General features: G+C 43.8%; 1 protein-coding gene across 1 annotated transcript in view; it reads left to right on the top strand.

Annotated features, from left to right (window-relative positions):
- ZFTA (zinc finger translocation associated) overlaps positions 1-14423 on the top strand; it is a 123613-nt gene that overhangs the window by 25573 nt on the left and 83617 nt on the right. Inside the window, exons 2-3 of the mRNA XM_082269656.1 lie at positions 11942-12391; positions 12949-14352. Coding sequence (XP_082125782.1) covers positions 11942-12391; positions 12949-14352 — 1854 coding nt within the window. The remainder of the gene's footprint in view (positions 1-11941; positions 12392-12948; positions 14353-14423) is intronic.

Here is a 14423-nt window from a genome sequence, read left to right as displayed (position 1 = left end):
ATGTTCAAGTTTCTCAAGAATTAGGCTTTGAATAGAAACTTTGCATCATGCTGAAATGTTTCTGGACTGGACATTGCTCATTTATAAATGCATACATCCTAAATGAGTTATTTTACAGTAGCAAGACATCCAATATACCTTTCATACAATATTTAAAGACTTAGAATCTGTGCTGATCATATTGGGCTTCCAGTATGAACAAGGAAACCACTTTTTTTTTGGTATACCATGACATAGAAATGCTGCCTACATACAGTACTAAAATGAGCACAATATTATACACTCAGTGGACACTCTCTTAGATATACTTATAGTACTGGGAAGGGTCCCTATTTGCTTCCAGAACAGCTATAAGGGATCTTCAAGACATAAGTTCAGCTGGGTACAAGAAGCATTTTATAAGGATTTAGACCTATGCTAGGTCTGCTTAGAGACTTGTTGGACATTTTTCACTACCAGAATTTAATGAAGTCACTTCATCTTCTCGAAACATGCTGGCTACTGCGGACTCTTTGGGTTGGGTTAGGTCTCTGAATAGCCCCACCTAGTACTGTTCATCCCCCACATACTCTTTCTTGAGCATGAAAAAGAACCTTGAAAGCCCTTCTCCTATGTAGATCAAGCTAAATGAGCCTTATGTAATGATTGGCCCAATTCAGAGAGACTATTCCTGATTCTTTTGATGCATTGTACCCCATGGAAGAGGAGTTAAAGTGATTGTAAAGGTGTTTTTTTTTTTATTAAAGTAACAAACCTGTTATACTTGCCTGCTATGTGCAATGGTTTTGCACAGAGCAGCCAATGGCTCCCACTGCTGTATTGGAGCCAGTGAGGAGGGAGAGAGTCTCAGCTCTTGTGCACATTTCTGGATCGAGATCGGGCTCAGGTATTTATTTAGGGGGTGTGGGTGGAGCTGCATGCAAAAGGTGTTTTACCTCCCAGCATAGAATACAGCAAGGTAAAAACCCTCCTGCCTTTACAACTGATTTAAAAAGAAGTTCCCAATGTGGAGTCTTTCTTGCACTTAATATTCCTATCTACTGTTACAATTGATGGTATGTCATCCTTTATGGATTCAGTTGGAGTTTGCCTTTGCCTTGGCGGGACCAGCCTTGCACCTGCCTATTGCCACCTTGTTGATTGCCCAGACCATGGCAAAACTGGACTGGAGAAATCTATGGTGAACTTTTTCAAATTTTATAGTCCTTGTTGCAAAAATACAACTCTTGTCATCAGCACTGCCCTTCTGTCTGTATGGATACCATAGAGAACTTAATCAAGTCTTGTGCATATGTGCAGAATTTTATGGCTTAAAGCCTTGTCGGTAGAATGCCTTCAATAAAGGTGCCTTTTTAAAAGTACCTTCCTCTTTGGAAGCACCTTTTACAGAATACATTAAGTCGCCGGCTAAGAAAAAGGGCCTCCTACCCACCTATTCTTAATCTTGCCTCCCCTACAATGCGGAGAATATCTGTTTATCCCTCAGAGAGACATCATCTGCTGCAGGTCCTTCCCGTCATGGCAGACCCCTCACACCTCACAGCTGAGCCCATGAGACCTGCTCAAAAACCTTCACATTAAAAGAGGCCCCACTCCTTAAAAAAGAGAGGAGGGGAAAAAAGTGCCAGAAGGACATCTATTATCATAGGTGTCCTGTAGACTTGCCATTTGGTCAAATGCAGCAGAGTGATTTCTGGCAGATCTTCTATAGACATACCACTAAATTTTACATATGAGAGAGCCTGTAACGTTAAAAGCAAGCGTAATGTCATGAGGTTATACTCCCCATCTCTCCCTACGTTAGTGTAGGTTTTTCATTGCTGAACTCGACACATCTTGTGCTTTATCATTAGACCCCTAACCACTAGACCAGGGGTCTTCAAACTATGGCCCTCCAGTTGTTCAAGAACTACAATTCCCATCATGCCTAGTCATATCTGTGAATGTCAAGAGTTTTACAATGCCTCATGGGACTTGTAGTTCTGCAACAGCTGGAGGGCCGTAGTTTGAAGATCCCTGCACTAGATCTTGGGTTGTCTTGTACCTGGGTGCAATAGAGACCTTTTTCTGATTAAAAGGTATCTCAGTCAATTCTGAGTCGATGCTCTCACTTCCTCTTGTGGGTTACATCACAACCTTCTTGGATTTTTATCTGACCTTGTACTGCTCAGAATATCTTGGCTTAATATATCAGTTCTGCTGGAAGATTCCTTTGGGAAAGCTATTGTCTGCTTTCTTCACTCCAGTAACCTGCTCTTCTAACTTAGCAGTCTTCTTGTCCCAAACCCTTAAAGTTGATCTGGACAGTGGTCAACTTTTATGCCGATTTTTAATGCTTGGAAAGGATGCATCCTCAATTCCCCTTTTATGTGCCTGTCACTTTTCCATATGTGGTCTGTAAATACCTCCGATTTTGTTTGCCCATCTCACCAACCACATGCAGCTGCTCTACAGACTCACGCTTCTAGATCTCCCAGCATCTCTAATCCCTTGATATTCATTTTATTAGTTAAACACATTCCAACTTCTAGATTGGGTGCTCTCCCTCCCATGCACCCCCCCCCCCCCCCAGGGTAGGTAGTTTTCACCTTGGGTGATTAGGGAACCCAACCTAGAAATTGTTCACATTCCTCATCCAGTAACTTCTATTGGATCCGCAAGACACCTAGCCCTTGCTACCTGGCAGGTCTTGGTTAGACATTAAATATCTTCTTTAAAATACTTATTTTTAGTGTTGCTCCCCTTTTGCAAAAAGTTGCTCTTTGTCGCATTTGTGACCTACTCTAGGGCCTTCCTCAGGTGCTCTTGCACATTCACAGCACAGTATTCCCCTTGTGTTTTACAATGTTTACTCCCACAATAAGGCCTTAAGGAATGGAACCTTCGCCTTTCCATTACTTGGAACAGCAGTAGTTCTGATTTTGGCTTCCCTTGCATTCTACCTGGGGGCCTCCTTTTCTTACACTTCATAGGAATGAGGTTTCTTGGAAGTCAGTCCTTCTTGCTTGCCTTGGACTTTGTTTCCTTCCGTGGGAATGTCATTCTTCCTCTCTCTGTCTTGCTTTGGGGATGTGTCTTATGGATAGGGTCAGGCCTGTCATGTATGGCTACCTGCTATTTATTACCTTTCAAACTGACCTTTTCCATGTCTCTCAGGGTGATTCCTCTAGGGCAGGGGTAATGAATTAAAATTCAAGGAGGTCCGGTTGCTAAAATTTTCTTTGGGCCGAGGTCCGAATCTGAAGTCTTTGCTATGACTCAGAAAGATGGGCAAAACAAAACGTGTCCATCAGCGGTGCTCTTAACATAAAATGTGCCCATCAGAGTGCCCCCTAACATAAAATGTGCCCAGAGTGCCCCCTAACATAAAATGTGCCCATCAGAGTGCCCCCTAACATAAAATGTGCCCTTAGCATAAAATTTGCTCATCAGCGTGACCCTTAACATAAAATAAGGGACACGCTGATGGGCACATTTTATGTTAGGGGGCACTCAGATGGGCACATTTTATGTTAGGGGGCACATTTTATGTTAGGGGGCACTCAGATGGGCACATTTTATGTTAGGGGGCACTCTGATGGGCACATTTTATGTTAGGTTGCACTCTGATGGGCAAAACAAAACGTGTAAATCAGCATTGCTCTTAACATAAAATATGCCCATTAGAGTGCCCCTTAACATAAAATATGCCCCTCAGCGTGTCCCTTAGCATAAAATATGCCCATCAGAGTGCCCCTTAGCATAAAATGTGCCCATCAGAGTGCCCCCTAACATAAAATGTGCCCATCAGAGTGCCCCCTAACATAAAATATGCCCATCAGAGTGTCCCTTAGCATAAAATAGGCCCATCAGCGTGACCCTTAACATAAAATAAGGGGCACGCTGATGGGCATATTTTATGTTAGGGGGCACTCTGATGGGCACATTTTATGTTAGGGGGCACGCTGAAGGGCACATTTTATGTTAGGGGGCACTCTGATGGACACATTTTATGTTAGGGGGCACTCTAATGGGCAAAACAAAACGTGTAAATCAGCGTTGCGCTTAACATAAAATCTCCCATTAGAGTGCCCCTTAATATTAAATATGCCCATTAGAGTGCCCCTTAACATTAAATCTGCCCATTAGAGTGCCCCTTAACATTAAATCTGCCCATTAGAGTGCCCCTTAACATAAAATAAGGGGCATGCTGATGGGCACATTTTATGTTAGGGGGCACTCTGATGGGCACATTTTTTTTATGGGGCACTCTAATGAGCACTACAAAATATGCCCATCAATCTGCACACTTTAAAAACCTCCCATCAGCTTTAAGTGCAGCTTTGACCACTTTCCTTTCTCCCCTTGTGCTCCACATACCTGGAGCCAGGAGCCGAGCCAGTGCCACGAGCAGGGGGGCGGGGAATGCGCACATAATGTCACGCCCCAACTCGCTGCCTGGCTGAATGGGAGCCGCAGTCAGGAGCGGGGGTCACGCCCCTACTCGCGGCCTGACAGGACACCGGGAGCCGCAGCGCACACACAGCACGTCACTGGTTGCTGGGACACCCGCGGTCCCAGCAAACCATTGAATGAATACAGGAGGCGGCCTCGCGGTCCGGGTGAAAGCATCGTGCGGGCCGCCAGTGGACCGCGGGCCGCCATTTAGTGACGGCCGCTCTAGGGGATTTCACTTTTCCTTTTTACTTCCTTTTACTTTTACTTGAGTGGTTAATTTACCTTTCTTTAGGGCTTCTGCCATCAGGAAACGAGTCCCTCATTCCTACCTGCACCCATTCCTCCTGGTGGTTGGGGTTTTTGGGTCCTTTACAGCATCTAGCATCAGTCCTTTTCAATGGTTGCAGGACCACTGCCTGTTCTTCTTCTGTTCGTGTTTTTAAACCTTTTCTTGACAGATGGTTGTTTGAGCCTCTGCTTATACATGCTTTGGCCATAAAGTGCTTCTGCTGTTGGTGTGTTTGGGTTCATTGACCCTTCTTCTTCTTTCTGTCAGCCTGTTGCTGTAATTTTGGCTGTTTTTGTTGCCCACCCCTCATTTTATTTCTTGGGGACCTCCCCATCATATTAGAATCCGCTCCTGTCCTGTACTATAGATTAAAGATCATAAGAATTTTGACGTACCTGTAAATTCTGTATCTTGCAGTACAGTACAAGACAGAGGTCCCTCTCTCTTTCTCTGTGATCTCCTTACTTCTTGATAAAACACTGGAGCCGCAGGTTTATATGGATACACTGTGGGGTAGTTCTCAAGATAGCTTTTGCCAGTGTCTAAACACCTAAAGGTAGTGGCATCTAACGAATGGCATCAACTTCTGTATCCTGTACTGTACCCCAGGATAGAAATTTTGAAGTACTTGTAAATTCCATATTTCTCTTTCGTTCATTAAGGAACACAGCTCCTGATCTTCATGACCATTGGTTTATACTGCCCCTACAGGAGTAGGACACTAAGCAGAAAAAGAATCTAGCTATGTGTGTGGGCAGTCCCAGGGGGGTATACTCCATCTCTCTGCTATAGTTTCTCAGGTTTCTTTTATTGCCTAGTCCAGAGTAAGGACCTAGTTCCTTGCTTGGATCTCTGGTCCTGGCATTTTTTTCTTTTTAGATAGAAATTTTTCTCTGTGTTTTTTTTTTTTTTTTCCTGTGAGATCTGCAATCAACGGCCAGCGAGCACAGGTAGACCTCAGCTTCTCGTTAGGTCTGCCACGACATAGCGGCATCGGACGGGGGCTGGCCTGCAAGATAAAGGCCTTGCGAGGTCACATAAGACCGGGTCTCGGCCTGAGTCGCAGCGTTCTTTCTGGCCGACAGCCCCTACATTTCGATGGAGAGGAGGTTCTGTCGGGAGCGGTGCCCACCTTGTTCCCATCCTTATCTCCTGGTGTTGACTCCTGGATCTTTTCCCTTTTCTGATCGCCGCACATGGAGTGCAGATTATCCTGGTGGCTGCAGGTGCCTGTTTCTGCTTGGTGAGTCTGGTGGGGTTTTCTCCCTCGCTGCTGAGGATCTCTTGGTGCTTTGTGCCTAGCCACTGGGTGGTGCTGCCACCGCAGTGGAGGTTGTCCCTTTGCAGTGTTTTACACTTTTTTTTGGGTCCCCCCTGGTGACTCATGAAGTCTTTGGAGCACATATCCCCACCTGATCCCCTCTTTGAGGCTGCAGGGCCCTCTGGGTCCCAACCGTCCATCGATGCACTGATGTCGATCCTGGAGTCATTTGTGTCCCGGGTGAAGGTGGCTTTCAGGCGACGGGCTAGCAAAAAGCGCCCCCGCCTTCCCCTGCCTCCTTTGTCTTATCAGATCCTGAATCTGATTTGGCCACCGTAGATAAGGGTCACCCTGCTGGGTATGCGGCCACGCGCCCGGAGTCCTCAGACAGTGAGGTTGATTCCTCCACATCTGCAACCGCACATGAAAAGGCGCTGGTAGAAGCACTGACTGTATGTGTGCATAAGACCTTGAAGATGGAGGACGCAGCTGCAGCTGCGACAGAGGCACAGGTTCCCTGCCATCTAGAGCAGCAAAGGTATTTCCCTTCCCTGCCTATTTTGACCGGACACTGGAAGAGTCCAGACTACCGATTTAATGTCTTGGAACTCCAAGCGATCAGACTGTGCCTGAACCATTAGATGGATCGTCTTCTGGGATGTCCAGTCCACATTCAATCGGACAATACCATGGCGGTGGTTTTTTCAATCACCAAGGGGGCACAAAAAGTGTCCTGGCGTCTCTGGAGGTAGCTGGCATTCTAGGGTGGGCAGAACGGTTCTTTCCAGCCCACTCTGCCGTACACATTCCCGGGGTGGAAAACTGGCAGGCGGATTACCTCAGTCGACAGGCGTTGGACCAAGGGGAGTGGTCCCTTCATCCGGTGGTGTCTCATCAGTTGTGTCTCTGGTGGGGCATCCCCGAGGTGGCTCAACAGAATGGTGCAAAGGTTTGTGGATCGGTCACGGGATCCTCTGGCGGACACCCCAGACGTGCTGGTTGCCCAGTGGGGTCAGTATCGTCTGTTTTACGCCTTCCCTCCTCTCAAGCTTCTGCCAAGACTTCTACGCAGGATTGAGGCAGAAGGGATTTCGGTAATTTTAGTGGCTCTGGACTGGCCTCGCTGGGCTTGGTACGCCGATCTGGTGCAGCTAGTCACTGATGTTCCTTGGAAGCTTCCTCTCAGGGAGGATCGGCTATCCCAAGGACCAGATAAAGCAAAAAAAAAAAAACAATGCGCTGCCAGTGAAATAAATGTGAAAAATTAATAGCAAAATCTAACTAAGGTGTACGTGTAATACAACAAATGATGAAAAAGCTGCCGATCTCTGTAGTGTCACCACATACCAATAAGAAATCTAAAGAAACGTATAAACCAGCGCTAATTCCAATAATGGGTATGTAAAAAACAATCCTAAAGCATACAATTAGAAATGCATAATAAACTTGTTAGAAATAATTAATTAGTGGTTATTATAGTAAAGTCCATGGGAATGTGCAAAGGAGATATGATTAATAAAAATGGTGATCCAAAACGTGTTAATAAAACCATCCAAATGGTGTCATAGATGTGAAAATCCCAATACAAGATCCACCATTAATGGCACTTTTCCACTGCATGTACCGGCTCGGCTCTACTCGGCCCTGCTTGGCCCGGTTTGCTTTTCCACTGCTGGTACCGCATGGTATAGTGTCGGAACGGTTCGGTACAGTACGGTATAGGTTTGCTTTTCCACTAAAGCAGTACTAAAGTTAAGTGGGTGGGATAACAACGGGGTGGGTGGGATTCTCTGACCAATCAGTGGCTAGTAGTGACTGCATGCAAAGGATTGTGGGATATGGTACCAGTTTGGTACCTGTTGGAACCACAATCGAGTAGGTACTGTTTTTTCAGAGCCGTACCGTACCGTTCGGTTCCATGCAGTGGAAAAGCAAACCTATACCGTACCGAACCGTTCCGACCCTATACCATGCGGTACCAGCAGTGGAAAAGCACAAAAGCGTGCCGAACCGGTACGGTTCCATGCAGTGGAAAAGCGCCTTAAGTGCAGTGGCCGCTCACCTCAATGATAGATAGATAACTAAAGCGTTTATCAAGGATATATGATTAATCCGTGTAGCTCCTATATTGGCATTGGCTCAGATGGAATGGAGATGTAGATAGATCGCCAGACATGTTGGAAGTAATATCTCGTTGGTGGTTCGCTCATATAAAAACAAATGAGAGCTCCATAGTGTAGTATATAAAGTGATGTTTAATAGAAAAACAATAGTATTTACTGTAATAACCACTATTTAATGAATTATTTCTATTACAGTAAATACTATTGTTTTTCTATTAAACATCACTTTATATACTACACTATGGAGCTCTCATTTGTTTTTCTATGAGCGAACCACCAACGTGATATTACTTCCAACACGTCTGGCGACCTATCTACATCTCCATTCCATCTGAGCCAATGCCAATATAGGAGCTACACAGATGGTTAGATAAAGTGTTTATCAAGGATATATAATCATCTGTGTAGCTCCTATATTGGCATTGGCTCAGATGGAATGGAGATGTAGATAGGTCGCCAGACGTGTTGGAAGTAATATCTCGTTGGTGGTTCGCTCATAGAAAAACAAATGAGAGCTCCATAGTGTAGTATATAAAGTGATGTTTAATAGAAAAACAATAGTATTTACTGTAATAGAAATAATTCATTAAATAGTGGTTATTACAGTAAATACTATTGTTTTTCTATTAAACATCACTTTATATACTACACTATGGAGCTCTCATTTGTTTTTATATGAGCGAACCACCAACGAGATATTACTTCCAACACGTCTGGCGACCTATCTACATCTCCATTCCATCTGAGCCAATGCCAATATAGGAGCTACACAGATGATTATATATCCTTGATAAACACTTTATTTATCTATCATTGAGGTGAGCGGCCACTGCACTTAATGGTGGATCTTGTGTTGGGATTTTCACATCTATGACACCATTTGGATGATTTTATTACGTTTTGGATCACCATTTTTATTAATCATATCTCCTTTGCACATTCTCATGGACTTTTTTATGGACTTTACTATAATAACCACTAATTAATTATTTCTAACAAGTTTGTCATGTATTTCTAATTGTATGCTTTATGATTGTTTTTTTACATACCTAATATTGGAATTAGCGCCGGTTTATACGTTTCTTTAGATATCCCAAGGACCAATCTTCCATCCTGCTTTACAGTTGCTCGCTTTGACGGCTTGGCTGTTGAACGCCAGGTGCTGATGGATAGAGGTTTATCTGAGTTGGTGATTCCAATGCTGTTAAAAGCTAGGAAATAGACTTCTAGGAAGATCTATCATCTATCATCATAAGTGGAAGACATACATTGCGTGGTGTGAGTGTCTTGAGGTTCATCCTCGCTCCTTCTCGGTGGCTTGGATTTTGACCTTCCTTCAACTGGGGGTTGAACAGAAATTGGCCTTGAGTACCATCAAGGGCCAGGTGTCAGCTTTGGCGGTCTTCTTCCAATAACTCTTGGCCCACACACTTCCTGGTGCGTACCTTTCTTCGGGGGGTCTGTCAGTTGGTTTCTCCAGTGCAGTTTTCGTTGCAGCCTTGGGACCTCAATTTAGGTGCTTTCTGTCCTGAGAATCTTCGGTAGATTCTCTTGCTTACGCTGTCTCAGAAGGTGACTTTTTTGGTGGCTATCACCTCTGCACGCAGGGTGTCAGAACTGACAGCGTTATCCTGTCGCTCACCTTTGTGATTTGACAGATAAGGTGGTTCTTCGCCCTTAAAAAAAAAAAATGAGTGCTATTCAGCACCTCACTCCTGCGCTCAAAACCCGGTTCTCAGGCTGCCTCAATCCCGGAACTCGTACTTACACTTGGCATCCAATATGGCTAGGCTTTGCTGCCCCTTACGACCAGGGCGGTCGACCAGACACTGTAGATATAAAACAAAGAAAAGGGCGCACCAGCCTAGCGCATTATCCTCAGCGAGTTTATTTAAAATATCAAGAAGCAGAGGGCTGACGCGTTTCGAGGCTGTGCCTCTTCCTCAGCCCTCCTGAGGCTCTGAGGAAGAGGCACAGCCTCGAAACGCGTCAGCCCTCTGCTTCTATGAGATATTGGACTCCTATAATGAGGCGGCTTTATGGAACTGATATGCTTGTTTTCTACGTATGTTTGTGAGTAGCCGATTTTTATCTTGATATTTTAAATAAACTTGCTGAGGATAATGCGCTAGGCTGGTGCGCCCTTTTCTTTGTTTTATATCTACAGGTTCTTCGCCCTTATCTGTCGTTCCTCCCAAAGGTTGTCTCTGATTTTCATTTGAATGAAGACATTGTGTTGCCTTCCCTGTGTCTCAGGCCAAAACATCCGAGGGGAAATTGCCTTGCATGCCTTAGATGTGGTCTGGGCAATTGGGGTGTACCTAGCAGCTACGGAGTCTTTTAGGAAGTCAGACTCTCTATTTGTGCTCATGGATGGGCCTTGGAAAGGGTTGTCCGCTTCCTCTGGGACCATTTCCAGATGGATCAGACAGACGATTATTCAGGCCTATTCCATCAGGGGTCAGGTTCCTCCTTTCCCTGTCAAGGCGCACTTTACGTGGGCGCTCAGTGCCTCCTGGGCCTTCATAAGGCGTCAGTGATGCAGGTTTGCGGGGCGGCCACCTGGTCGTCGGTACACGCTTTCACAAAGTTATGTAAAGTGGATGTGTTGGCATCTGCAAATGCTTCTTTTGGCCAAAGATTTTGCAGGCTGCTGTTTAGGTGACCTGATCCTTTTTTGAGGGTGTATTGTTGTTGTTGTTGTTGTTTTTTTTTTTTTTTCAGGTGGGCTCCAGTTGTTTTTGGTTAAGCTGCCTGGTTGGCTACTGTTTAGCCTTTGGAATTTTTTTTTTTTTTTGCTGTTCCCACCACTTATGTTCAACACTGCTTTGGGACATCCCAATGGTCATAAGGATCAGGAGCTGTGTCCATCAATGAATTAAAGCGAAGGGATTTTTGACTTACCATTAAATCCATTTCTCTGATGTTCACTGACGGACACAGCACCCACCCCTATGTGGAGTTGTATATCTTCTGTTTTGTAACAAAACTGAGTAACTATAGCAGAGAGAGGGAGTATACCCCCTGGGACTGCCCAAAAGTGTTGCCAGGTTCTTTTTCTGCCTAGTGTCCTACACCTGCAGGGGTCAGTATAACCCAATGATCATGAAGATCAGGAGCTGTGTCCATCAATGAACATCAGAGAAATGGATTTTACTGTAAGTCAAAAATCCAATTTTTTAATGATAAATATTGATAATATCTGCAATCAGAATCACATGCACACATATGAGATGCATGCAAGCTTATGGAAAACACTACACAACCTTTAGAATCTTGCAAAGCTATCACTTTTTTAACCTAAGAAGACATCTGACACAGAAGCCAAAAGTGCTATATTCTCAGCTAGAGTAAAGAAAAAGGTTTTTCCCCCAAATATTGCAGAATGGCCATCAACATCTGCCAATTACTTTTTTTCTAGTTGTCTTTTAAAAGTAAGAACTTTTATTTACTAGCACAGCAACTGATTTATTTATTTTTTTCAACGGCCCCCTCTGAACAATGGAACATGATTGCATACAGTGTAATTGTTCATCGGAGTCTGGCCAGCGATATGTAACGGGCCAGAGGCAGCTTAAATTGTAGGGAATGGTTGTCAGGTATTCGAATCCGTATTCCAACAACCACCAATAATGTAATTTATATAATATGGTGTTAGCAGGTGGAAAAGACATTTTAACTAGCCAAGCTCCATTCAAAACTACATTTTGAATTTGGGGTATTAATCCTTCTTAACCTAATACATTCATTTATTTTAAACATTGCTGAGACATAGCTTTAGCGTTTGTTTGCCCTGTTATTTTAACCCCTTATTCTTTCACTTTATTATAGATTCAAGCTCAATAGATGTCTTGTATCCAGATCCATCAGATTCATATACCGGTGGGCTTTTCCCAGGTTCCACCTCTTTTGACTGGAGTTCCCCAGATAGTAGTGGAGAGGGGAGAAACCTTGAAGGAGGGCAAGAGAACTGCGAGGAGCGGGCTTCCCGGCCAGGGAACAGTCGCATTCCTGGAAAAGACCACCGGCGTTACTATCACAGTCACTGGAGGCTTGAGTATTTGATGGACTTCAATGCACGTTCTCATAGCATGATCTGTATGGTGTGTGGCAGTTCCCTGGCCACCTTGAAACTCAGCACCATCAAACGACACATTCAGCAGAAACACCCCTATTCCCTCACTTGGACTCCCTGTGAAAAGGAGGTCATCATTGGTGGCTGGGATGCCCATCTATGTGTTGATGCTCAGACCCTTACAGGAGGCGAAGAGCAGGGGGCAGGTAAATCTTGGTCTACAAATATCACGTCTGGCAGTGGTCAATTCCAGGATACTTTTCATTGACAATATTCAAAACTACAGGCCTAGTATACCTGGAAGCCAAATCCGGGGGTCCATTATTAAATGGGGTGAGGGCCTGTGGCCCAAACGCACTCAGATGGTAAACAAAGTGTTTACTTTGCTTCCATTACTCCTGCAATTAAAAGCAACTATGAGGTTCAACAGGCTATCAAAGCAACAGTCCATTCACCTGCACAGAAAACCCTTGCACGCACACACTCGGCAGAACAGTAGGACCATGTCAGTACATTCGAGTGAGATTTTGAGTGTTTAGTATGAAAAGAGCAGAAAGCTCTTGTGTTTACTAGGCCTTTTTTGTCTTGTCACTATGTTAAGCATTTGTGTATTTTGTCTTGTAAAGAATTCCTTTCCGCCATTAACAGTCTCATATTTTGGTTCATTTTTTTTAGACTGTGTTTCCATCTACATCTCTATATATATATTTACATATATACATCATCGTTAGTATGTATTTAAACTCCCTTTCTCTTTCTACAGATGGTATTACAGTTACACCTGGTCCAAAAAAGAAGCGTCGTCGTCTTCCTCTTGCATCAAAAGGATCATGGCGTCCTCTATTAGGATCTGAGATTTCTCTGCCTCCGCCTCCAGACAGAAGCCAAATAGAACAGTACATGAATGAGTCTTTTAAACAATGGTTACGATTAGAGTTTTTGATGGATTATGATTGTCAAGGGGACAAGTTGTATTGTATGATGTGTGCAACAGCCTTACAAAGTCTCAGTATTAATGATATTAAAAATCACATATTAGACAATCATCCCACATCCATTTATTTCAACTCTGCACAGAAAGGTATTATAGTAGAGTCATGGATAAATCGTAAGGAGACTCCCGAAGAGATTGTAGATGTTGAGGATGAAATGGATGAAGATGAGGAAGAAGATGCAGAGGTTGATCTGACAAAAAATGATTTAGATGAAGAGGATTATTTGGTAGAGAAAACAATTACACATCCAAGACTGCAAAAAAATGTGGGGAAAGAAAACGTTAATGGAGAAACCAAGCAAAATGGAGAGCAAAAAAATGTTGAGGCTTTGGAAAAAGAAGGTCTCAAACCTAGCAATGCTCAACAGTTGAAAACTAAGTTAGATGCCAGAAATGTAACTTTACTGGAGGAAGAAAAGACTGGAGAAGAGGAGCACTCAGAGGAAGAAGAAAGCAACATTGGAGAGGCAAAGCTCCAAGATGAGGGATTGAAAGATAAAGTATTGAAGAAGCTGGAGGAGCAAGGAAAGGTTAGAGAGGCACAGTCTGAGAAACAGAAAAGTAATGAGCCACAACTGTTGGAGGAGGAGGAGAAACTTAAAGCCAGTGAAACAAATGTCTTGAAGGAGGGGCAGAGAAAAACTACTGGGGCACAGCTGCTTGAAGAAGAGAAACATGCCCTGCTCGAAGAAGAGACTGCTCGAAAAGCTAAAGGGGTACAGCAGAAGGAAGAAAAGCTTATGACTATTGAAGAACCATTGCTGGGGAATGAGGAATTAAAAGCTAAAAAGGTGCAAGCCCTTGAGGAAGAACAATGTAAGGCTGCAGTGGCACAGTTGGAAGATGATAAAGTAAAAGTGTCTCACCATATGGAACTTGTGAAAGTGGTCCAAACATTATCAAAGGAAAAGCAATGTGTGCATGAAAACATGAAAATAGGGAGCCAACAGACTGAACCGATCATGAGACTTAAAGGACAGGTTCTTGCTTCAGCTGTGGAGACGGCTGTTGGGAATATCAAAAATGAGCAGGAGACACATAATTGTCCAAAGATGATAGAAGAAGGGAAGGGACTGTCAAAAACTCCAGAGAAACATATAATTCAGGTGCAACAAGTTCCACAAGTACAGCAAGCTCCAGCAGTGTTGGGAATTGGAGTTCCTCTGTTAAAAAGTGAGTTACATCCATAATAGATAAGTTAAAGCAATTTTATAAGCATCAGTATTCTATTTATTTTAATGTAT

Source organism: Pelophylax lessonae, assembly GCF_965119305.1.
Source record: "Pelophylax lessonae genome assembly, chromosome: 10".
Lineage (NCBI taxonomy): Eukaryota > Metazoa > Chordata > Amphibia > Anura > Ranidae > Pelophylax > Pelophylax lessonae.
Note: the sequence above shows the minus strand (reverse complement) of the source record. Positions and strands in the feature narration are given on the sequence as shown.